Source organism: Convolutriloba macropyga, chromosome 12, assembly GCF_964194025.1.
Source record: "Convolutriloba macropyga chromosome 12, txConMacr16.3, whole genome shotgun sequence".
Taxonomy (NCBI): Eukaryota; Metazoa; Xenacoelomorpha; order Acoela; family Convolutidae; genus Convolutriloba; species Convolutriloba macropyga.
The window spans coordinates 39,070,875-39,096,132 of NC_134479.1; the positions used below are offsets into that span (position 1 = coordinate 39,070,875).

General features: G+C 34.9%; 2 protein-coding genes across 3 annotated transcripts; both read left to right on the plus strand.

Moving 5' to 3' along the window:
• The first annotated feature begins 751 nt into the window (after positions 1 to 751).
• On the plus strand, positions 752 to 14,737 carry LOC142351016 (dnaJ homolog subfamily C member 5-like). 2 transcript variants are annotated; one of them, XM_075403061.1, is made up of 7 exons: positions 752 to 1,120; positions 6,760 to 6,835; positions 6,908 to 6,964; positions 7,576 to 7,686; positions 8,236 to 8,503; positions 13,563 to 13,660; positions 14,085 to 14,737. In XM_075403061.1, exons 1-6 carry the CDS (start codon positions 1,059 to 1,061, stop codon positions 13,619 to 13,621), a joined length of 633 nt encoding a protein of 210 aa, XP_075259176.1. In that variant the 5' UTR covers positions 752 to 1,058; the 3' UTR covers positions 13,622 to 13,660; positions 14,085 to 14,737. The 2 variants fall into 2 exon arrangements, with proteins under 2 accessions (XP_075259176.1, XP_075259177.1); XM_075403062.1 differs by lacking the exon at positions 13,563 to 13,660 and having other exon boundaries at positions 762 to 1,120.
• A 194-nt stretch (positions 14,738 to 14,931) lies between these two features.
• On the plus strand, positions 14,932 to 24,736 carry LOC142351014 (TBC1 domain family member 22B-like). Its single transcript, XM_075403060.1, has 3 exons — positions 14,932 to 15,244; positions 23,047 to 23,608; positions 23,950 to 24,736. Exons 1-3 carry the CDS (start codon positions 15,109 to 15,111, stop codon positions 24,677 to 24,679), a joined length of 1,428 nt encoding a protein of 475 aa, XP_075259175.1. The 5' UTR covers positions 14,932 to 15,108; the 3' UTR covers positions 24,680 to 24,736.
• The last annotated feature ends 522 nt before the right edge of the window (positions 24,737 to 25,258 follow it).

Genomic DNA, 25,258 nt, shown 5'->3' on the forward strand with positions numbered 1-25,258 from the left:
GAAAAAATATTTGATTGTAAGATCGACTGAAACCAATTTCCCAACGATCTTTAAAGGACAAGAAATTCTTTGCCTAAGATATTCCAAATTATAATTGATGCGTATTTTGCGAGTACTCAACCATTGATCTGAAAGGAAAGTTTAATTGATGACCACCCATATTCTGGAAATTAATGACGGGAGAATTTAACGAGATGGATTTTTTGAAGCTATACATACATTATAGATACAGAATACGTTATAGATACGTTATAAAGAAATGAAAGTAATAATATTGTGTTAAAACATTAATATTAAGTGAAAATTGTTTATGAAATGCTCCAGCCTCTTTTCAAGAATTCTGACTCTAGCTTAATTTTTTTCCTTGTATTTTGTCATTGATATCTTTTCCTCAGCGCCTATTTGAATTGAGTTATGAAATTTAATTTTTGTTGTACAGTTAGATGTTCTAATATTACTTCTGAGAAATCAGTCAATAAATTTGTAGTAATTTATAGTATGCTTAACTGTTGTTTTGAAGTGAAGTTACAGCATAATTTGCTGATAAAAAGTATTACACTGGTATCATTCTTAGGCCACTACCGAATCTTGTTTGAGTATTTTGAGTGAGTACAGTTTTTTGACGCACTGTAGCAGTTTTACATGCTATGTAAAAGAGCAATCAAGTAAGAACAGAATAGAGAATAAAAAATCGGCATTTATGTTCAGATTTGTTTGGAACTCGAGCCATTTTTTTCTGTTCTTAAGGCCGACGGTAGAATTAAGTTCTCATACTGTGTTTTAGTAAGTTTTAATGTAGTTTAATAATATTATCGTAGTTTTTTTTATGTGTACATATCAAGTTGATTACCTTTTTTTCATAACTTAAGTTATTTCAGATGCTTGCATGACGTAGACAAAAGTTCTTCTGCAAAGTTATTTAGCGTAGTTTTTCAAATTGTTTATCGTTTTGTCCTCGTCTCGAGATCATCACTGGTGCAACATTAATTATCATATCTTCCCGTCATTCTATCATTTACATCATCTGGGCTACTTTGGTTTAGTACCTGCCAACGATAATGAGAGAGACAGACAACTTGACAGGAGGCCCAAATGCCAGGGATCGGAAGATGAGTGCTGAGTAAGTTATGGGGTCAATATATTTTATGTCCAAAAAGTTACAGCAGGAGCGAACTGTTAGAAAATGAAGGAGAGTTCAAAGGTCAAAAATCTTCAGCCGGGAATATTTTTAATTGGTGTCATACGAAGTTAGCAATAATCATATTAATCCTGTTGGCCTTTCTTTTGAATGCGAGTTTTTCCTACCGAATTTTATCATTTTTTTCGTCAAACCATTTGACTTTATATCCTGAGAACGGGATGAATGACAGAGCCTGGAGAGCATCAAGTTGCTGAGTTATCTTAGAGCCGTTCTGTTCTTAAAGATGCGCAGTGATTAAAATTGCAGGGGTGGTATAGATTTAAGGTACAAGGATCAATTTCTTCAGTCTCGAATTCCATCCACCGTATTTTTCACTCTGCTGCCCATACAGCTAGCTAGGTTAACATCATTAGGCCCAAGTTTTCAAATATCAACACCTAGTTTGAGAGCAATTTCTCTGACCGGAGGTGGTTAATTGTTCTCGAACAAAGTTTGAGGCAATTTTAGTAAACGTTTGTGTGTTTGCAAAATTTTCGCTTGACAGTTTTGAGTGTTTAACTAGAACGTTCTCGAACATTCTTTATTCTTTTGCTCAATTTAAGTTGACTTCTGCTCATATTCTTCAGCAATTTAAGTTGACATTCCGTCTTCAAAGTGCGATAAACTGGTAAAGACCAAAGGCATTAAGTCTCCGAGCATCTCTCTTAGAGCTTTAATAATTGAGGATGGCAGATTTCCGGTGTTTAAAGGGCGATCTTGGACTGTCACACCCTTCCTTGACTTTTATCGTCCTAGCCCTATGAGGCTCACCCCTTTGTACTTTAGCTAACTAATACCAGAGTCAACCACTCAAATGTTGTTCGAGGAGAGCAATTCGCTCGACTGTAGTCTATAACGATATCTTATTGCGCTCCTATTTTTTTACAATCCAAAGTATCTGGATTGTATTGGTGTGCTGTCTTTTAAGATCTGTTCACAATTTTTCGGCTTTTTCAAGTAAATGAGAAGTCAAATTAGAGTGTTGGTTTTAGTCACGCTGGAGTAGTAAAGGGAGCGAAAAATCAAGTAATTTTGTGGTGTAATTTTTTTTCCAAACTATCTTTAAAATAGAGAAGAAGCTGGTGTTTGAACATATGAGTTTTTCACAGGAAATTGTTTTCACGTGAGTTAATTTGACTTTTGTTTCCAGTGTTTCTTCCCTTAAGTGGTGTAAGAATGGTACATATGTGTTCTTTTTGCGCCTATTTGCAGTTGCTTGAATTAGTCAATGGGAAGCTATAGCTTTTTATGACTTTGACACTATTTGTAGTCATAAAATATAGTTAAATATTTGAGTTTTTGCCCCCTTTTTTAAATATTACTTAGCTGTTATCCTCTAGTATCAGTAATGACCGGACTTTTTGGTTCTATTTAGACATAATTGAACCTAATTAATGGTGTGAGTGTTTGATTAGTGGTTTCCGTGACTTTGGTTTTTTTTGTTCCCAAAAAATTTTCAGCTAATTTTTTAGGTTTTTCGTTGAACTTTTTGTAGTCTTATCTTTTAATCGCTTTAGGGACAGGCTTCTAAGGTTCCTAATACAGCGTAAGCGTGAGTGTTTAATGGCGTGAGTGTTCGGTCAGTGGTATCCGTGAATTTGACACTTCTTGTTCCCAAAATTTTTCAGTGAATACTTTAGTTTTTGTTTTTGTTGAACTTTTTGTAGTCTTATCTTTTAATCGCATTAGGAACAGGCCTCTGAGGTTCCTAATACAGTGTAAGTTGATCGATTTAATGATTTCGATTGCTACTGATTGACAGAAGCTACTGATTTCTTTGACTTTGAAACTAATTGTTTTCAAGGAAGTGTCGATTTTTTTTAAATTTTGCGTGTTTTTTTGTCAGTTTGTTTTATCTCTTATTTTTATTAATGACAGATGTCATCAATTGATAAGGATGTTTAAATCAATCGCGTCTTTCGTTTGCTACGAAATATATGCTGTTCGATTTCAAAATATACTGGTAATTTTTTAAGTTCTGCTTATGCAACAAGTCTATTCGGTTTCTAATGATGATCTATATAATTGAAAAATTTATTTCAGTGCTTAGCTAGTGCGTTCAGTGACTTTTGCACTGTTAATGCTCAAAAAGTATAAGCCAATTCTTTTGGTTTTTAAAATGAATCGAAAATTGATTAATTGTTGTCTTAATATTAAATCTGATTTATGACAGGTTTTATTGGTTGCTAATGAGGAAAAGCGTTCGATTGCTTGCGCGAGTTCTTAGGAATTGGTTTTATTAATTTCAATACTTCTGATGAAATATGATTTTTAGTCTTACATTTTTTGACGTTTTAAGTGTTCTTCTTTATTTTAAAAATTACCGGTCTCATTGGGCTTGTAGTGCGGCATGGTTTGACGCCATTTATTTGCTTCATTTTGAGTTTTTTTTTACTGAGATATCGTTTTTATCGAATTGTTTGTTATTGATAGCCGCACAGCGATAGCTGGGGCTATTATTGGCCTTCTCTTGGTTTTTTTGGTTTTTTTTATTTCGTCGCGATTTTTGTTACGACCATATGACGTCACAACCACTTCAAATCTGCTTTTTGTTCATTCATTCATGCAATGTCATCTGAAGTGTGTGCGTGACGTTATTCTTTGCTCTTAGTCTAGCGAGTTTTTTTTTTCATTCGCGAGATTAAATTTATGGTCACACTTGACTTACCTCCCTCTAGATTGATATTGCTGTAGAGATATTAATTGTTTGGTCATTATGTAATTCATTCCGTTGGATTGAACTTCAGGTCATGTCCTGCTGATTGTTTTACAATCCAAGAGTTGGATTGTATTGGGGGTCTGTCTTTTCTGTAACATGTTATCACAAATTTTAAAATGACTCTGATCTTGCCAAACGAGATAAACTGGTAAGGCCCAGTGGGCATTAAGTTTGATTAGAATCCTCATGCTGGCTTCATTTTGCTTCATTTTTAGCCAACGTTTTCATTGACTGAGATATCGCTTGTTTTCGATTTTTTTGTGATTTTGTGTCTTGCTTTCATCTGTACTCCTATTGTCCTTTTTTCAGCCATTAGAACTGCTTCGACTAAAGTTTTATGGTATGCTGTGGTTAAGGATTCTGTAATGTAGTTCTGTTCTGTGTTCATTTTACTTTGACTCCACTTATTCTCAAAAATTTACTTATTTTTTCCAATCTCTTGTTTTTTTGCATTGTAGAATTCAGCAATGTAGTTCTGTGCTTATTTTATTTTGACTCCACTTATTCTCAAAAATTTTCTTTTTTCTGATTTCCTTAGTTTTTGCATCGTTTTTGCTTTGTGTGCTTTCCTAGTAGGTTGTCGTATAGAGTAGTGATTCTGAGGATGCATAGGGTCAACATTTTCAAACTGATAATTTTATTTTTGGTTCTCAAAAGACTAGACCTTGGAACGCGAAATTGTCTAATTGTATCTAGATTTTGTGTTTATTTTTTATATAGGGTCATGGTTTTTTTTGCTTGTTTTAGGTTGATATTGCTGTGAAATTTTGTTTTCATGGCATTATTTAATTAACTTCGTTGGATTGTACTTCAGTTCATGTCCCACTGTTTTTTACAATCCATGAATTGGATTGTATTGGGGCTCTATCGTTTTTTGTAAGATTTTTCACTTGTTTTTTAATGACTTTGATCTTGCAAAACTGGATAAAACAAGTTAGGCCCAGTGGGCATTAAGTTGATTAGAATCCCAAAGCTGGCTTTATTAGTCCTTCAAGTTCTTAGTCTGGTGGATTTGCGGGGAAGGGTTTAACTTCAGGTTAAAAGGTCGTTTTTAGGTGTTTTGAGCCCAAAATGGTTCATTTTTTAAATGTTGCCATTTCTTTTGAGTTTTTGTTTGATTAGTCTTGAATTGACGTTCGTCAAAGCTTCTACACGATATTTTTACTTTTTATGATCATTTTTAGAGCTACATGTTTTGGTACGGCATCAAAAATTGGTACTAATTTTTGCAATTTTCCAGCCCCGGGGTTCATGAAATCTGTCTTAGGGTTTGATAGTTTACTGCATAATTCTAAGGTTTTCAAATTTTTGATGTCACGAATTTTAGCATTTATTTTTTTAAACTTGCATTTTTTTTCATTATTTTAACTTTTTTGTCATTGAGATTTTGTCATTGTGTTGTCATTTCAATATCATGAATTATAGCACTTTTTCGATAAGTATTGCCATTTTTGGCAAGTCTTTTGAAAATATCTGCCTTTTGTTCAGTTTTTCTTGCCTCAGCGGCCAGGTAACCTCCTCTATGGTTTGTCAATCTTTACGGCCAATGAAACTTTTTTGACGAGCCAAATTGCAGATGGGATACCGGACAGATTCCAGAGACAAAAAAAAGTGGTTTTGAACATTTTTATATTGCGAAATTAAGAAAAATTGTTGAAGTTGCAATTTTCAGATTTCTAAGTGTTTCTTGTTTTTTTTCTATCTTTTTTGGCCAATAACCTATTTCAAGGCTTGCGCGTTGGTTGATGTGCCTCTTTAAATGGATCAAACTTGGTCTTCAGAGTAAAAGCTTCAAGAGTTTTAGCAATGATATATTTTTGTTTAGTTTTTTATTATTTTGTTTTCGCAATTTCTGAGATGGTTTTTCTCTTGACAAAGTTGATAAAGGACTTTACACGATATTTTTACTTTTTTGACCATTTTTAGAGCTACATAATTTGGTACGGCAACAAAAATTGGTACCAATTTTTGCTATTTTAAGTTTTTTGAAAATCTTTCGTTTTTCTAGCCTTGGGGTTCATAAAACCTCCTTCAGGGTTTGATAGTTTACTGCATTGTTCAGTTGATCTACTGGTCAGGTACAGTAGTCCTAAGTTTTTCATGCAGTTCTTTGGATTGTATCTCATGGCTTGTCCTGCTATGTTTTTTTTTACTTCGTCGAATAAAAACTTGTTTCGCTTTACCTCGTTTTGACGGTTTTTTCTGAAAGCATTTTGAGCTTTTTTCCTTCTTCGCTCATTCTACTTAACATGTTTCTAGACTGCAGTTGCTCAGCGAAGCTTATAAAATTAGAAACGGAAAACCGATAAAGCCCATTTTTAGAAGCCGGCTACTGAACCTTTGTTCTTATACATCTTACTTACCATCTTCAATGCGTATTAGTATGGATACTATCCACTCTATCGTGTCATTAAGAGGCAGCGTTATGTTTAATAACGAAATGAAATCAAAATAGTTCGCACTTTAAAAATATTTTTGTACATCAATCAGTATTTTCCATTTTTTTTCTGTTCTTTTAATCCTTATCGGGTTTTAATCCTAATGAAGGCTTTTGCCGGGCAATATACCGGGTATGTTGTCAAAGGCGCTAAGTTTTGTGAATTTTTTGATCCCTTCTTTATATTTGGAGATTTTCAGCGACCTGTTCTGCTTTCAACTAGCAATGTTTTTATTTATGATTTTGATGGAGCTGTCTGTGCAACGCACATTTATGCGAGCCGTCTCGTCATTTTTTGTTTATTTTCAGCTTTAAGGCATCTTGTTTATTTAGTCATTTTATGTTCATTTTGCTGTTAAATTAAGAATTTGTTATGTTCAGCTTGAGTTATCGCCGTCTCTGTAACTTAGCAAAATGTTTCAGGGGTGAGAGTCTATACAAGTTGCTGAATATCGAGAAGACAGCAACACAAGATGACATCAAACGTAGCTATAGAAAGGTTCGTTTCACTATCTTGTTTACCATTTGAATTGTATTTGCTGTATGCGAAAAATGTTGCCTGCTGTTTTAGATGGCCTTAAAATACCATCCGGACAAAAACCGCGACAACCCCGAAGCTGCTGAAATGGTAAGTTTATTTTACTTATTAAAACAAATTGACCGACATCTGTTTTGGCTGATGTAAAAATCCGGTTTTCCCTCAAAAATGAACCCAATCTTAATTCGACGTAAATCACCATCAGACGGGATTAAAAGTTGATTTCAAAAACTTAGTCATTTGAACGACAGAAAGCGCGGTTGGTTGCAGTTTTGGCGAGGCTTAAATTCTTAGTTTCACTAGCTGTTGGTTCTCAACAATAATTTTGACTTTTCATAAGCAAGCTTTCAAGTATTAACCCTTAAAACACTTGTTAGGCAGTTTTCTGTTAGTATAGGTTATATTTTCGGTTGTCACTCGCAATTGTAAAAAGTTGAAGCACAACTTTAGTAGAAGTAGTTATATTAAACGGTTCGGAGCTTTTTTTTTACTTCCGGGTAAAATATGATTGTATTGAAGTTAATATCTTGCTATTTTTCAATAGCAGTGACTAGTCTCGGCTCTTATTAGGGCACAAGGGTCATAATTTAACCAAAATACAAGGATTATAAAAAATAATGAATAGAAAATTAATCTCGGGGAGGTTAACATATTACGCTTTGTACTGAATATGATTTCCTTGAATGGTTTTGTCGTTTCAGTTCAAAGAAATCAACCGTGCACATGGGGTTCTATCAGACGAGGCCAAAAAGGATATCTATGACAAATACGGAAGTCGTGGATTACAACTACTCGATCAAATGGGACCAGATGTAAGTATATTCCACACATTCTTGCTTGAAGTGACTATTAAAACTTTGTTGAAACCTGTATATTGCGTTGCATGACCAGATTCCAGATTGTTTTTAAATTTTTCTTTTTGATATTCCCCTTAGTCAGTTAACCTCAGCTATATATCTCGAGATCTTGTGTGCAGTGGTTATCATTTGAGCTTTTACTGGTTTTTGCACATTACAAGATGATCTTGACTCATAGAAGATTCATAAAAGATAACTTGGCTATTCATGGACCACGTGAGAAATTCAACAAAAATTGACTGTGTCGGATGATCGCGGAACATAAGCTGAGATCTCAATGATTACTATGATTACAATGTAATAATGAGGATATCGAAAATGAAGATTCAATTGCATCAATGCGATTGTGACCTAGTGATTTGAGCATTTCCTGGTTGACAACAAAATTTGAGTGGAAGTTTTTGAAAGTTACGAGTTCAAAATGTTCTCTAAAGCACAAAATCTTGACGTCTTAAGCTGCCCTTTAAGTTCAATTACAGAAATATCACATGTCACTGATTTCAGGCTCTTAAAGTGTGGATGAAGATGAACAGTCCGTTGGCCAAAGTGTGTTTCTGCCTTTGTTTCTGCTTCACAGGATGTTGTTTCTGCTTTTGCTGTTTCTGCTGTTGTTGCTTCTGCTGTGGAAAATGCAAGCCCGCAGAGGACGAGACCGATGGGGTGAATGTGGATGATTTTATGTTCCCAGAAGAAGGGGAGAAGGCAGCTGAGAAGGATAAATCCAGCCAAGGAGCAGAAGAGAATGACACGCCAATCACCTCCCAGCCTTCTTGTAAGTGAGATCAAGTGTCTCGAAATAGTCCTGTGTACATTCGATTGTAAGTACTACATTTTTTGAGCGTAGAGCGCAGTATCATGCGGCTGTTTGAATGCTTCTGAAAGCTGGTTTCACTGAATATCAAGCGAAACTCAGATATTGCTTATTATGCCGTCACTTTAGTAATGGTTACGTGACTCTGCTTGAAGTCACTGAGAACTTCTGGCGTTTATCGAGAACCGCGAAGCGGTTTGAGATATTAAGTTAGAGTTTCGAAGTGACTTATGCAGAGTCACGTAACCGTGCTTAAAACACGAAACGCGCACGTTTTAAAATGACGAAAGTCAACGGAATCAACTTCTGGTGAAGTAGCAACTTCTGGCATTTTAACTTCTGGCACTGTAGACTTTTGGCATTTTAAAATGTGCACGTGAGTGTTTTAAGTGATGTTGATTTTTGAGCCTTAAGAAACTTCATTAATCAGCAATTAAATTTCACTCGACCACCTAATTTTTTGAGACATGCTTTGAGTTCGTTGAGATTTGAGTTTGTTTTGTATCATGCATGTCTCGGTGAAAAAATCCTTTGCTAAGTTTCTCGTGATTTAAATTTTCAATTGTTCTTGAACGAAATTGTAAACGTGTATGTTTTTCATGCGAACTTTTTTGCTTAGCATTTTCTTCATTTTGTTCTTTTGCTCGCTTGAGTATGTTGACTTTGCGTTGAATGACACTGGATGAGGCTTGAGGGTGTTAGGCGTCGGAGCAACTCTTTTAAACACTTACTAAGATCGAAGTGTGCGATTCAGCGAAGATGTTGAGGAGCAGTTGAGGCAAATATGCATAGTTCGGACCCTTATTTTTTTTAACCCAGCCCGCTTTTCTTTTCGCCCTTCGGGTACAGCCTCGCTATGCTTTTAAGCTAGCTACAACCAAAGGCAACTTTTTCAATGATCACAATAAGGTCTGCTTGTTTTTGATTGCTCTAGAACGGAATGTGTAGAAATTATTTTAGTCACCTGCCTTTTCTGCAAAGTTTTGTGCTCGGCTGTTTAGTTCTATAAAATGTTTTGCTCACTTGATTGATTGATTTTTCGAGAGAGTTATTGAAAGTACCCTCCTATTCACAATATAAAACGGCTGAACTGAATTAAATAAGGCTTCAATTAAGTTTAGCTCCCATGTGTTGTTCAAGGCCTATTCATCTGACGTTTGTTTGTTTGTTAATAGCAGCAAAGCGATAGCTGAGGCTATTATTAGCCTTTTCTTGGTTTTTTTTATTTCGTCAACAAGATTTTTCTTACGACAATATGAGGTCACTATCACCACTTCAAATCTTCTTTGTTTTTCATTCGTTCATGCATCTTCGAATGAATTGCGTGCGTGACGTCATTTTTCACTTTGTGGAGAGTGTTTTTATCATTCGGGTGATTAATTCTTTGGTAACAGATAACTCTCTCAAAAATGACTTACTGACTCTGAATTTGATTTTTCTCTACGTTAATTCAAAGAGATAAGGTCAAATGAGTTCGTGTCACTCTAACCGAAGGGTATTTAAAGGCAGCTAATAGAATCAGTAGTACGTTAAGCATATTCTTAAAATACAAGAGCTCAGCTTTTCGGTCTGTTTCTTTTGCCATCTTTTTGAGACTGCAGATCTACGAAGCTAATGCGGCTATTTTCTGCCAACTATGTTTTTAGTAGTTACTCTTTAACAGGTGGAAAGCATTTTCCTAAGGTGTTATTGGTGTTGTCGTCAGCTTGTCTGCTGTATCAATTTTGTTTATTAATTGCTGCAATAGCAGAGCGGATATTTTATCGGCCGCAATCATGCTGACTTCAAATCTGCTTTTTGCTTATTCAGTCATTCAATATCGACTGCGTGACATCTTTTTCACTCATCTTGATCGAGTATTTGATCATTCGCATGAACAGGTTGGTCACTAAGGTGACCTCACTCTCAAAATTGGTTTTCCTCTCTCAAATAGGTTGTTGCATAAATTAATGGAATAAGTGTAGGTCAAATCAGGATATTGTACTCAACTTGACGATTATTTGAGATCAACCAGTAGAAACAGAATGTCATGTAAAAAAATGAAATCGAATTATTGGCCTTCTCTTGGTTCGTTAAGATTGTAGTTACAAACATATCAAGTCACGTTCACTTCAGATTTTTTTCATCAATTCAAGCGATTTTGACAGTGTTGTGTGCATTATTTATTGGAGCTAGTTGAAGATTATTTGAGTACAGCTAATGGAAATAATACATAAGTTACACAAATTGTTCTAAACTAAATGACCTCAATTGGTTTGAAAAAACCTCTTTCGATGTTTTTTTAATGGGATTTTGCGACTGCGAGCCTACCACTCTATCGAAGATACTTTCTGGCAATCTCTTAGCTGTTTTGGTCGTTGAGATTTTAAGTGGTCTGGCCATTTGCTGAGATCGTTTCATTTCTGAGTATGAGTTTTCAATGCATTTGCGTTTGCATGATTTTTTTGTACGTTTTGTAAAACACTGCAAACATTATGCAATCTGTACATAGACCAAACTTTTATAGAAAGTTTTAGTTTTGAAGCCTTGCCTTCGCTAATCGTTTATTAATCTTAAACGAGTTGCTCTAATCTGTCTCCCTGTAGCTCTCCTACTGATCGTTTACTCTTGATATCTTCTAACCAACACAAAGCATCTAAAATTTCAGCGACAATTAAATCCGAAGTATGATAAGCAACTTCTAGCAAAAGTGGTTTGTTTAGGGCTACTCTGAGCGCAGTAGCAGTAAAATCTAGACAATATTAAACCTTATTCAGATTTTTTTATCACTCAGTTCTAAGTGCTTGACTTCTTCCCATTAGATGGGGTTTTATGTTAAAGCAATGTTATTCCAATTTACTGTGAGCTGTTGTTGCTCCGAGGCTGCTTTTATGGGAATATAAAGGTAGATGTGAATGCACAGTTTACAAATTTAGCTGTAATCATGCTTTAAATATTTCATGCATTGAGTTTCTTTGTACCACCTTTGATAGAGTTGTCCATGTCATTTTTAAGAAAAATGTACCAGCAGAATCTTTAATGCACCACGAAAACATCGAAAAAAAGTCAATAAGTTGATTTTAATAGCCGCCGTCAGCGTCTCAACGGCTATTATTTAGGCGCTGTCCTTTTTTTGCAATCCAAGGAATTTGAATTGTATTGGGGCGCTGTTTTTTTAAAGATCTGTTCACACATTTTCATGATTTTTGAAGTCTTATTGGAGTAGTGGTTTTGGTCACGCTGAAGTGGAGCGAAAAAGCGATTGGTTATGCAGCGTGAAATTTTTCAATCTAATTTTAAAGTAGAGTGAGAAAACGGTGTTTGAACAAAGTTTCGCTTTCTCTCTAGGGGTTTTTTGTTTACATGCGGTAATTTCACTTTGATTTTAACTGGGTTTTTTGACTTTTTTGGATCGGATTTTTTCTAAATGTTTTTCCCAATCCAGTCAAAGTTTATTCTAGGCCTATTTTTTGTTTGTACCAATTTTCTTTCTCGCTAGTGGTTTTTTGTTCACATGCGGAATTTTGACAATGATTCACTTTTTTAAATTTTTTATCTGATTTTGGAAATGGTTTTCCCATTTCTTTCATAGTCCACTCTATGTCCAGTTTTTTTTAAGCTAATGAAAGTTCTTTGAATTGTTCGTCAGAACTTTGCTATGTTTTTTTAATTCGCTTTACCTTTTGATCACGTTTTTCGTTTAGCATAAGTCACGATTTTAACATTTGACTTCTGCTTACTTCACTCACTGTTTCAACTGAATGGGCTTTAAATTCTTTCACTAATTGAATTACGTAATGAAGTGAATACGGTCAAAGTCTGAAGAACAAAATCAAAAGAAATGAGATAAACCGATAAAGCCTGGTCATTAAGTCATTGTGCATTAGGTTAGCAAAGTTCATTAGAGTGTTCGCCTGCTGATATCGGTATTAAGTTTAGAAGCTGAATTAGTTTTAGAATCTAACTGAAACTGCACGCCAAATTAGAACTGAAAAAGAACAGAAAAAATGCTGTCAATTTGTCTCTTTTTTAATAGCCGCCCTCATCTTCTCAGCCGGCTATTATAGCGCTCCTATTTTTTTTTTTTTACTTCGTCGAATAAAAAAATGTTTCGCTTTACCTCATTTTGCCGCCTTTTCAACATTTTGCGTGAAATCTTTTTGACTTCTCTAGGCTAGTTTCTCTCTTCTCTCATTCTGCTAAAAGTGATTTTGAACATCAGTTGCTCAGCAAAGCAATTCAAAATGAACAGAGTCAGTAGAAAAAATTGAAGTCAGAAATAGAAACGGGATAAACCCATAAAGCCCAATTTTAGATGCCCGCTATTTGAACGTCGTTTTTATAAGTATTAGTTACCATCTCTAATGCTTATTGTTATTGATAGTAGCCCCTGTAGCCTCTCTCTAAGAAACAGAAGTATAATCAACTACGAAATGGCATCAAAATAAATCGGACTTAAAAAAATGTTTTTGTACAAAAATCTTTTTTTTTTCAATATCTTCTGTTATTTCAATCCCAATCATGCTTATTGGAATCAACGGCGGCTATTTTCCGGCAATCTGCCGGGTATGTTTCCTTTTCCTGTTTCAATCCCGATGCGCATCAAGCGCGTCAACGGCGGCTATTTTCGGGCAATCTGCCGGCTGTTTTTTATAAAGCGAATACAGAACTAATTGATATTTTTAAAACAATAGTTGAACTCTGCTGCAGAGTAAAGTAAGGTCAATGATGAAAGTAAGGTCGGGAAAGTAAGGTCAATGATGAAAGTAAGGCCAAGAAGCTGAATTAGTTTTAGAATCTAACTGAAACTGCACGCCAAATTAGAACTGAAAAAGAACAGAAAAAACGCTGTCAATTTCTCTTTTTTTCCTTTTTCTGTTTCAATCCCGATGCGCGTCAACGGCGGCTATTTTCGGGCAATCTGCCGGCTATGTTTTTTATAAAGCGAATACAGAACTAATTGATATTTTTAAAACAATAGTTGAACTGTGCTGCAGAGTAAAGTAAGGTCAATGATTAGATAAATTATTTGTTCATGCAGCTGTCCCCGAAGTTCTCATTGACCTTCGGACGGATTCATCTGGTGCTCTTGTACTATGAATGAATTCAAGCATCTTGATGATGGACATTTTGGATCAAGTTGGTAATCAGATCTGTCCCGTGTTCTATTCTGCTCTAAATCGGTTTCTGTCGTTGCAGCACGCTAGTATTAAGTTCTGCTTCGGTTTTAACCTGAAGCGTAGTGAAGCTAGAACTTAAACTTGCCCCCTCAGCAAAGCGAACCATAAGGGGGCTCTATTTCTATGGGGACAAATGTGGGAACGGGTTGTATTGTGATAGGTTCTACCATTTTCTTTAAGACAAAATTGGTAAGCGTATTAGAGGCTTATATTATTATGTATAATATCAGTAGCTGTGATAGTTTTATGTTGTTAGCATTGCTCAAGTAGTTCATATCGGTGTTGTGGTTTGTTATCACTCTAGTTAAAAAATTTGTCGAATCCATGATATCAGATTTTTTTTCGAAAGTACATTCAAATGATGGCTTTTCTTTTTGTTTCAGAAGTTAGAGCTGAACTTCAATTCCTGGGGACATTTGAAAGCTGATCAAATGATGCCTTCTTGGACACACCATGTTGAGCTAACTTCCAAAAAATGACGATTCTATCAATCTTTTCTCCTTAAATTGATTATATCTCTGAGTTAATGTGAGCTCTGAGAATCGAGTGTGAAATGTATGTTCCAATGGCGTACCATCCAGTTTATATAAAATATCTGTTCAAATTTCAAGTCTCGGTGATTTAACTGGAATGAGCAATTCAATTGGAATACTTAGTTTTTTGAGCTTTGAAAATTGTCACCAACGCTTCGAAACTAAAAATAATTTTGCTCCGAACTTTGATATTTGATCGATTTTAGTGTTTTAATATGGTTGGTACAGATACATTAAATTTAGGTGACAATTTTTGAAGCTCCTGTAATTCAAATTGTTGGTTTGTTAAATATTCTATTATAGATAACTATTTTTTCTATTTGATGACATGGAGGGCTGTACTTGACATTGAATTATTCTTCATGCCTTCTTTTCTCTTATTCTTTTTTCGTTGCAGATGAGAAATAATTTTGATATTTTTATAAATAGAATCCTCAAATTGTAATTCGCATAATAATTCTTGTAAAATACGTTACTGAATTCTGAATTTTTCAAGATAAAAACGTGTTTTTCATTGTAATAAAAGGGGGTCGAATTTGAAATTTTATAGGAATGTTGCCCAAATTGGTACTGATTTAAGAGAAAATTTATGTTTGAAGAATTTGGAACCTTTTATGAATAAGCTGGTTTGGGTCCCAAGACCTCGCTGAAATTAGCCGAATTGATCAATCTGAACAGTCTTTTATCGTTCGAACATTAGGTTTGCATTTATTTCAGATGCAATGTAAAGTGAAATCAGACAATTTTGCAATCAACTGACATATGCCAATCCCAATAGCTAAATAACAGCAACAGCTGTCGATTTTAAGAAATCTATTAGATACAATGTATTAATTTCTTAAATGTATTAACGACATTGTCAACAGTATCCGAAATGAGTCGCTGGATTAATCAACAGAATTCGTGGAGCAAGAACAGTAGGGTTCCAGGTACTGTTCAGCCCGTCTATGGGGCGCAACATCCTCCTCTTGGAATGACCCAGAGTGCTGGAACAACGTCCACATCTCCAGGTACACTTGAAACGGGGGATTTTTTTTTCCTTTTCTGGTGAACTGATCAGAAAACTGTTTGACTGAATGATGAACTTTTGCATTGATTTTAGTGATTGGCATCACAAGTTGTATTTTTAATTGTAAAAATATGAATAATCAACTTTAGCTTGCAATTGTACACGAGGGAGTGGAAGCCGTTTCGATAAATGGAATACAGAAATCTGTACTACGTAGAACGGCTAACCAACCCATAGATAAATTCATCTCGGAAAATGTTGGAAGCATTTTTGTAATGAAGTCCGACCTCTAAATTAGTATTTCCTGCAGTCCTGATGTGTTCTGTGATGTAGTACACGAATCTTTGCTGCATATGGGTGTATGTTTTCTCAGATATAGTTTATTCGGTAAAAAACAATTATCTCAAAATCCGTTATTCGACTCGTAGGAACGGATATGAGCCGTCATGAATGGCTCTCAAACTTATTTTATAATTGTTCCGACCCCCACTTTAGTGGGGAGTGAGGAACTATATACTCAACTGGGATTTTTTTGTTCAGTCAATTTTTGCCGACCGATATATTCATCGTAGAGAATTGTGAGTGGTATCATTAAAAATCCCGTCCAGCGTAGAATACGGAATTAAAAAGATTTTTTTTCGATTTTCGTGTTTTGCAGTGAGTTATCGGGGTTTAAAGTTTTGTGAACATTCGACTGTTTTTGTTCACATTTTCAGTAATTTTTGCTAAAATTTGGCACAATTTCGCTAATATAATTCAAAATAAGTTAAAATTTTTAACGGCAGAGTGTTGTTGTTACCGTTAGAGATAGAACAGCGTTGCTGAATTGTTTGATTGAAGTTTTTTTGGCTAAAATATTGGATAAAATTTTCAAAATTCAAAATTTTTTTTAAGCAAAAATGGCACAAAATGCCAGACTTAGTGATCTAGAAACTTTAACACAGACTCCCTAATTTCGAAAAGAGCGCTAGATGCAATTAGGCGCCGTATGAAAGTCTTCTGGAATTAAAACTTTGTCGTTTTTTGCAGATTTAACTCGGTAATTATACAAAATGCATTTTTTTTTCAATATTTGAAGAATTCCACGCATTAATTGGTCTTGTTCGCAAATAATTAGAACACTTGGTCGGTTTGCTGGGCGGGCGATAAATTGAAGGAGTGGTTCGATGATATCATGGACTCTTAGAATCAGAGACTTTTTGGTTTTTATTTTGATGCTGCCTTCTTTCAAAATATTTTGCTTTTGTTCTTTTAATGTTAATTACTGACAATATTTTTTAATCACGGCTCCGTTAATGACAGCTCCATTTTACGTAAATTTGAGGCCGAATGTAGATACAGTTTGTTTTCAGAGAACCAAAGGGTTTTTATGGCTTGGAGGAAGAGTTTTAGTAAAATTTAACTGAATTCTTGTCTTTTGCCTTCAATTGTTATTCTTTTGGCAGTCTGATTTTTTAGTTAACCACTCAAAGATCTAAATTTCCTCCTCAAGAGTTGCAAGTGAACCTTTTCTATTCATTCGGTGGTTACCTAATGTCTCTTATGTTATTGAATGTTTTTGTTTTAAGGAAATTTCTGTGATTTTTTGAACTTGTCAATTTTATAGTCAACATTTTGTTTAGTCTCAGTAAGTACAGGTTAACGTTTCCTCCTTATAGAATAAAAACTAATTTTTTGGCCGATTGTTTTAACAGAAGGTTTTTTGGTTGTGGTACTACGAGTTTTTATACAAAATTTTCTGATTTTCTTGCTTAATTGCCCATTTTTGCTGTTGTTTTAACTTAAAAAATCTTTTCAACATTTGAAACGGAAGATAATTTTTGTTCTTATAACATATGGTTTGAAGGGCTGCGACACCGTTCTCTTGCAGAAAATGGTAGTTTTTTATTTTTGCCCTGTATTTGTTAATTTTTGTTGTCATATGCCAAATATTGTGTAATTAAAGGTCTCAGCGGCCAACTATAGATAAACAAATGAATTTAAATAACTGATATCGGTAAATAACTAATGGTTGTTTTGACTTTCGAATTAAATTTCTAAAAAAAGAGTAATAGTATTCTTCAACTTATCCCTTTTTGTTCTGGTTTGCGTTTTTTTTTCGTATTTTACAATGTGGTATCTTTTGCTTAAGTTCGCCTCATTATTTAGAGCTTTTTTAATGTTTTTTTTTGAATCAAACAATAATTTTTCTGTTGTTTAAACTTCCTAAATGATGTCTACAGAGCTTAGACAATTTGTTTCAGAAGAATTTTGTGAAGTTTAGATAATTAGAGTTTTTGTGGTTCTTTTTGTTGTCATTTTGTGATAGTAATTTTACAAAAAGGTGTTATGATGATCAAAGGAGACGCAATTGAAGATGCTATATTCTCGCGGTTTATATCTTATAAATTTAATGGCTTCAAAGCTGTGGTCTCGTAAGGTTGTTTTTGAAACTTATTAGTTCAGCTTTTATTTAATGTTATTTTATAGTCTTATGATTTAGTCTCATTAATAACAGTCGCAACTAGTTTTTACGAGTAGTTGCAAGACAAACTGTCTACTCTTTTAGTCGACAGCTTTTGTTGGCTATTATTTTTGAAAATATTTGTTTTTAATAAAATGAGAATTTTGATCTGACAATTTTGTTTCTGTTAAGTTGTAGTTAAGCATCTCTATATACAATTGACATCATTTATGTTTTGAAACACAATTTGCTCTTCATAACGGTTTTATTTTACTCAAATGGTTTTTCTTCTTGGAACAACCAGTTTTCATAAAAGCAATTTTCGTAATTTTTGCAAATTTGCCCCTTTTTTGTAGGTTTTTGTTTTCTTTTCACAGTATCGCAATAATGGGCGTCATTTGACTTACAAATTTTGTCACATGCAAAAAATGCAAACGAAGATTTTTATTTATCTTTTGTGATCACCTTAATATTTAATTGATTGGGGGGACGTCGTTTTCGTGCATAATTTTTCGAGCAAATTTTGCCTGTGTTTGTCGTTCTTTTTGTAGTCGTATGACATATCCTGGATAATGAAAGGCCTCAGTCGCTCTCTATTGAGGCTTATAAGACTCTCTCAATGATTTCATTTGATGCGTAATGTTTCTAACCAGTTCGAATTTAATACTTTTTTTAAAAAAGAAGCAATGTTTTAATGAACTTTTGCCGCTTTTGCTCATTTTTAATCGACTTGTTGCCATGTCGCATTGAGGAAAAGTCCCATATTTTGTTCCAAAAAGTACCGGTTAATCTCCGAAAAGTACCGTTATAAATTTTATCTGATGCCCTTTTGATTTGGTTATAAGTGGTTTTCAAAAAATGGACAAGGAGTTTTGGTCATAATTAATATTTGTAACTATTTGATTTTTATTGCCGTCTTTTCTTGTAGTCATTTTTATGATAGCCACAGGTCTCTTAGACCCTCTCTACTAGATTGTTTTATTCTTTTAGTAGTTTGTTGAACGATATGTTGATATGTTATATTTTTATCTCTTCCTCATTTGGTAGACAATTAAGTGAAAAATGTAGATGAGCCCGGTCGGAACTTAATGTGCAAACGCACATTACCGAGCCTCCGTGTTAAAGTGAAGCGTCGTTTTCTTTTCAAAGTGATTGCTTGGACTGAACGAATTGATTCGTTTTCACGGTCTCGTTTTCCTCGCTTGATTTTGTGTCTTCGATCAAGATCAATCTCATTTGAGATTTTTATCGGCAGAAAGTTCATAGCAATTATTGTAAACGTGTGTCTTTTTTATGCAAACTTTTTGCTTGCCGGTTTTGACTTTTCGAGTGACTTTTACGCCCTTGACTTTTTGCGTTTCGCGTGATCTCTCAATTACAGTTTCAGGCACCTGAACTCAATTGACGGCAATTTAATACTAAAAGTCAAATGAAAATTGCGCTGAAACTGGTGCCATTTTTATCTTTAAATCTTAATAGTGGTATATAATACCCTCTAATGTGGTTATTTGAAGCCCACTATTGAACTTCTTGGTCCCATTTAGGCTTCCCCCCTGACTGAAGCAGGTTGCAATTGATTAGAGCTCCCACTAGTCGTTCGAGAGCAAATCTTCCAACGTTTAGTCGGTTATGTTTTTAACTTTTTCGTTTCAAATTTTCGAGAGGTCCTTTCCTGCTCCAAATTTTGGGTTTGCGTGGCTTCGTCCAGATATGTTTTATTTAACATGGAGTTGTCGAGCATTTCATCTGTAAATTTGTTTGTCGATTTTTCGTCTAATGCTTTGACTTATCGAGGGATTTGTTCACGCTCGACTTCCTTTTTTTAAGTGACCTAAATTGTCCCCATTTAGAATTAAGCCACTGACATTAATTGCGACATTCAATGGATTTCATTTCAGTTCATGGAATTGGTAATAATAATCTCTAAAATTATTTCTTTAAGCCCCTGTATGCCGTTGTATACCCTCCGCGGCTAAAATGAGGCACAATCCTCCGACCATAGTCTATTTTGTTTTCTGTTCTTGCTGTTTTGCCGAAACGTCAACACATCTCGTGCGCTTCTTGCCTATAAGCGTCATGAACTTACCGCTCCTCGAGGATAGCCATGCTGATGGTTTGGTTCTCGGAACTACTGTCTGTGTTGTTATATTAGGTATTTGAGATCATAGATTAGGTTTAAAAAGGAACGTAAATTGTGGCTCTGTTTAGAACGTATGCTTGTCAATCAAACTCTGTAAGGTTGATTTAAATATTTTCTGATTCCTGGACTGACACAGAAACTTTCTGGAAGTTTTTATTCAATTCATTTATTTCTCTGAAACCTATTTTGAAAAAATAGTTTGTTTGCTGGTGGTTTTTTCCGCATCTTAATGGGATCATAATTGATTCGAAATTTTTCATAGCTGATTGTGACAGCTAATTAATTGCTCTAAAACGAAGTTTGTAGCAATTGTGTTTGTCCTGTGGTCGTTTTTAGATGAGATTTCTCGCTCGACCGATTCTTCGTCTGATTGTTTAATAGCCGCCGTCAGCCTCTCAAATGGCTATTATTTAGGCGCTCTCCTTTTTAAATTTCAAAGAATTTGAATTCTATTGGGGCGCTGTCTTTTTACGACTCGAAGAGGAGTATTGGAGAATTTCTTTTTTAAATCAATTTTATTGGAGTGATTTTTTAAGCGGAAATGAAACGCGCAAAAAGATTTGGAGTGATTTTGGTGCTGAGCAAATGTGTAGAGCGGAGCGAAAAGAGTGTTTTTTGTTCAGACCGCTGTTTTTGAGAGAGCGAGAAATTGAGAAGTGAAAAAAAATCTGTAAGTGAGCAAAATTTTTTTGTTCATGTGCGGCATTTTAAAGCAGTTACTTTTTCATTTTTTGGTTAAGAGGTTTGATTATGATTTTGTTTTAATTTTAGGCTGGTTTTGTAGTGGTTTGAAGGTTTCTGGAAATTCACATGAATTTTATGATAATTCGGAGGTTTTTCGTGTATTTTGCTGATTTTCGGGCTAATTTTTGAGTTTTTGACGATTGTTTTGTTTTATTGGCTTAAGTTGGTATTGAAAAAACCCCTTCTACTTAAGCAAATTTCAGATAGCAATTGGGTACATTTTTGTTGATATGAATCATGTTTTGGTGAGAAATATGACAAAAAAATGGCTAAAATCGGAACTATTTTACTTAATTTTTTGCAGTTTTTTGGCTTTGTTTTTTTTGTTTTTATAGTCAAATAAATGCAGGCACGTTTTGTCTGAGGAGTAGTTGGATGGCGTTTAATTGTATTTCCACTTCGAGTTGTTCCCGGAATTCTTCCGGCGATGGTAGCCGCCCTCAGCCTCTCAAACATTTATTATTTAGGCGCTCTCCTTTTTTGCAATTCAAAGAGATTGAATTGTATTGGGGTGCTGTCTTTTAAGATCTGTTCACACATTTCCATGATTTATGAAGTCAAATTGGACTAGTGGTTTTGGTCACGCCGAAACAGGAAGTGTAGCGAAAAAGCGAGTGGTTTTAAGGCGTGAATTTTTTTTTCGCTCCAATTTTCAAGTTGTGAGGAAACGGTGTTTGTAAAAAAATTCGCTTTCTCGCTAGTTGTTTTTTGTTCACATGCGGCAATTTAACTTTGATCTTTACTGTTTTTCCTGAATGGTTTTCCAAATTCATTCATAGTCCGTTCTAGGTCTAGTTTTTTGTTTAGTCAATGAAAATTCTTGGAATTGTACGTCAGGACTTGCGCTGATATGTTTTTTTTTTTAATTCGCTTTACCTTTTGATCACGATTTTTGTTTTACATAGTCACGATTTTTATGTTTGACTTCTGACTCTCTCACTGTTTCAATTGAATGGATTATAAATTCTTTTTTGAAATTTTGTAAAATTTTTTGTCATTTTCAATCTTTTTTATAGCCGCACAGCGATAGCTGGGGTTAGTATTGGCGTTCTCTTGGTTTTTCTTATTTCGTCGTCAAGATTTGTGTTACGACTTCAGGGCCACTTATTATTATTGCTATCAAACGAAATTTAATTATAGTATCAATTATGTTAGTCCTGTGGTCTTAATGTCCCCTCGCGTCGAGCCGTCATAACCTTGCCCCCCATCACTTGACCCCCCACCCCCCTCCGTGCATGCCCCGCCACTTCGCTGAAACCCCCTCCCCCATCCAATGCTAGCATCTTCTCCCAAGCTGCGTACTACCGAATTCAACCGTGCAAGATTTAAGAGGAATTCGCCCGATGGCAGTCGATTATGTTTTCACAAAATAAAACAGTTTTTTGCATTCATTTTTGCTGCCTATTCAGATTTTATATTAGTTTTCTTAAACGTCATATATGATACGCGTATTTCAGGGGTTCGTTTAGAGTAAATTTTGATATTGACTACTTTGAAGTTGCTCGAAAAATGTCAAGTTTTTTCTACTTATGTACATCTCTATTTTTGAAATTTTCTTCTTGTATGTAGGGTCATATGGGTTTCAATGGCTCTTCTTGTAACAAGCGTGTGAGGCATATTCCTTGTTCCCCGAATGCTCTGGAATGTATGTCAGGAATTGTTGTGCTATTTTCGGTTTTGTTGGAGATTTTTTGTTAAGACCAGTGACGTCGCAATGACTTCAAATTTCCTTTGTTTTTCGTTAGTTTAATTCTGAGATATAATTCTTTGAGCTTAGAAAATTCACCAGAAGTTTAGCAATTTCAGCTATTAGTAGTTGATTTTTTAAGTGAATTTTTCTTTTCTGGTCATTGTTTTGTGTATGAGACTACAGTTCTGCGAAAAAGGCAGTTAAAGGCTGGCTATCTGTCAGCTGGGCTTTTTAATATGCTCTTTTCACATATTTTTGTTCAATCATTTTGATTTTGTTTTTCTCCACTGTTTAGGTTAAGACTTCGAACGGACATCAGAAGCGACTGAAAAGCACTTGATGTGAATCTATCACAAGCGAGCATTTAGCAAATCCGAGCTTTACGCATTTTTTGCAACTGTTAGAATAAAACCAATCGTCAAAAACTCATTATTCTTGTCTGCTCAATATTTCCATATATTGGCTCAATATGGATTGTGGAAACTAGCTGGTCCAATTAAGGTAGTTGCCTAGAAAAAATCTATTATTGAGTTCAAAATTCAAGTAATTTGATCATACTAAGTACTTCAGTGTTTCCTTTCTTGTCTTGAATTACCAATCTGTCGTTTATATTGTCTTGTTCCTCATTTGAAAGAATTTATTGCTACTGCTGAAATTAGTAGCTTTGGCGCAAATTTAGTATCAACTATATTTCATTAACCTTGAGTTTATTCAATATGGCATTAAGAAAGGTTTTCAACTCAAATGATATCAACGATATTGCTGAATTGTTCTTTCTATTCATAGGAAAAAACCTGAAAGCCAAAAACTTTGACGAATTCCAACAGAACACTCACGATGCCTGGGAATTCTCGAATGATGACTTGATGGCTTTGAATTGGGGCAGCGTTCTACAACAAGATGTTGCCACAACAACTGCAAACAACGTGATAGAGAACCACAAAAAGTCGAACAAATCACCTCCGAACCAAAATGGTTCAAAATTACCACAGGCCAAAAATGGAAACTCAAGCCAACCTTCTCAGTTTTCAGATGTTTCTGATATCCCTTCATCGCTGCCTCGGCCAAATTCTAGGGAAAGAGATAAAAACGAACGAGCCGCAATAAAAGTGAAGAAATTTGACGATGTTTTAAAAGAAGACCCGATTGATTTGGATCGGTTAAAAGACCTTTGTTGGAATGGAATTCCACTCAAGCTGCGACCTTACGCTTGGAGGTTGCTGAATGGATACTTACCACCGAATAAAGACAGGCAAACAGAAACACTGGAGCGTAAACGCAGGGATTATTTCCAGCTGGTTGAAAGTATTTTTAATAATACAACCACTTTCAACCATGAAGTACACAGGTGACTACATTTTAAATTTGATCTAAAAATTCTAATTTTGTCTGTTCGGTTATACGTTGGTCGAGTTCTTGTTGCTTCTCTAATAAATCTACGCCGATTTTTCGTATGATTTTTTGTGGATGTAATGTTGAACATGTAAGCGTTAATGATGATGCAACGTCGGTAAATATAGATGACATTGCTAATTTCTTTCAGGAATTTAAAAAAAATTATTGTTTTAAAATATAATTTTAATAGGTTTATAGCTTAAGGATTTGAAGATCTCATTAACTTATATTTCGAATGTGATTATTTTGAATCAGATAGCATGACAATTAATGAATGTTTTATCGTGTTTGTAGGCAGATCAAAATTGACATTCCGAGGACTAAACCCCTGATTCCCATGTTTCAAAAACCCGAAATCCAATTAATGTTCGAACGAATTCTTTACATTTGGGCCTTTCGTCATCCAGCGAGTGGCTATGTCCAGGGACTTAACGATTTAGTTGTGCCCTTTTTCTACGTTTTTCTGTCTGAAGTCAATGGCAATAGATACGTGGATGACATTGAAATATCAAAACTGAAGACAGTGGACTTGAAGAATATCGAAGCAGATTCGTTTTGGTGTTTGACAAAGTTGCTCGAAAGTATTCAGGATAATTACTCGTTTGCACAGCCTGGAATCCAACACAAGGTCGCCTTGCTGAAGGATTTAATTAAACGAATTGATTCAGAACTTCATCAACATTTTGAGGTCTTAGAAGTCGAATATCTTCAGTTCGCGTTCCGATGGATGAACAACCTCTTAATGCGTGAAATACCTCTGCATTGTTCTATAAGGCTTTGGGATACGTATCAGTCGGAAAAATCAGGAGTGGCAGAATTTCATCGGTATGTTTGTGCGGCCTTTTTGAAGTACTGGTCACCGCAGTTAAAAGAGGAGAAAGATTTTCAGGGTGTTTTGCTTAAGTTGCAGAACCTGCCAACGTATCACTGGGCTGATAGTGAGATTGATCAGATTCTGGCCCAGGCCTATGAGTTGAAGTGTATGTTTGCAGATGCTCCTAGTCATTTGAATTCAAACAGTTAGCCCAAATCTCGCTAGGGTTTTGTTTTATGTCGGATCAATGTCTGTTTACGTTTGCATGCGAAATTAAGTATAATTCGATTAGGCTTCTAGATTTAGTTGTATTCTAGAAAAAATGAACCACTCTTATGAAGAAATCCCAATTTGTAGAATACTATTTCTTTTTTGGGCAGCTTTTAGGAATCTAAATCATGGATTATTATAGAAATAGCAAAAATTTTGGGGAGTTTATGCTCATTTTGAGAAGTCTCAGCTCATTTTTAGATGTTTGAGAAAGAGCCTTTTATAGAACGAAAGGCTGTTATCAATGGTTTTGAAGCATAGCATGATGTCGTGAAATGACGTCATATTATGAACAATTTGAAACATCTTGATACATTTAATGGTTTTGATTTAATTTGATCAATCGAGTTGTCGCTGTGAATTTATTGGACTTCATAGTATTTCGAATTGAGTATTCAGAAATTGATCCGTCATAAATTAAAATAACATCCATCCGACTCTCTTCGTTAATATTTTTCTCATCTGTTGCTGTATTATATTTATGGAAGTAGAGCTCATTCTTACAGATTTTTCAAATTT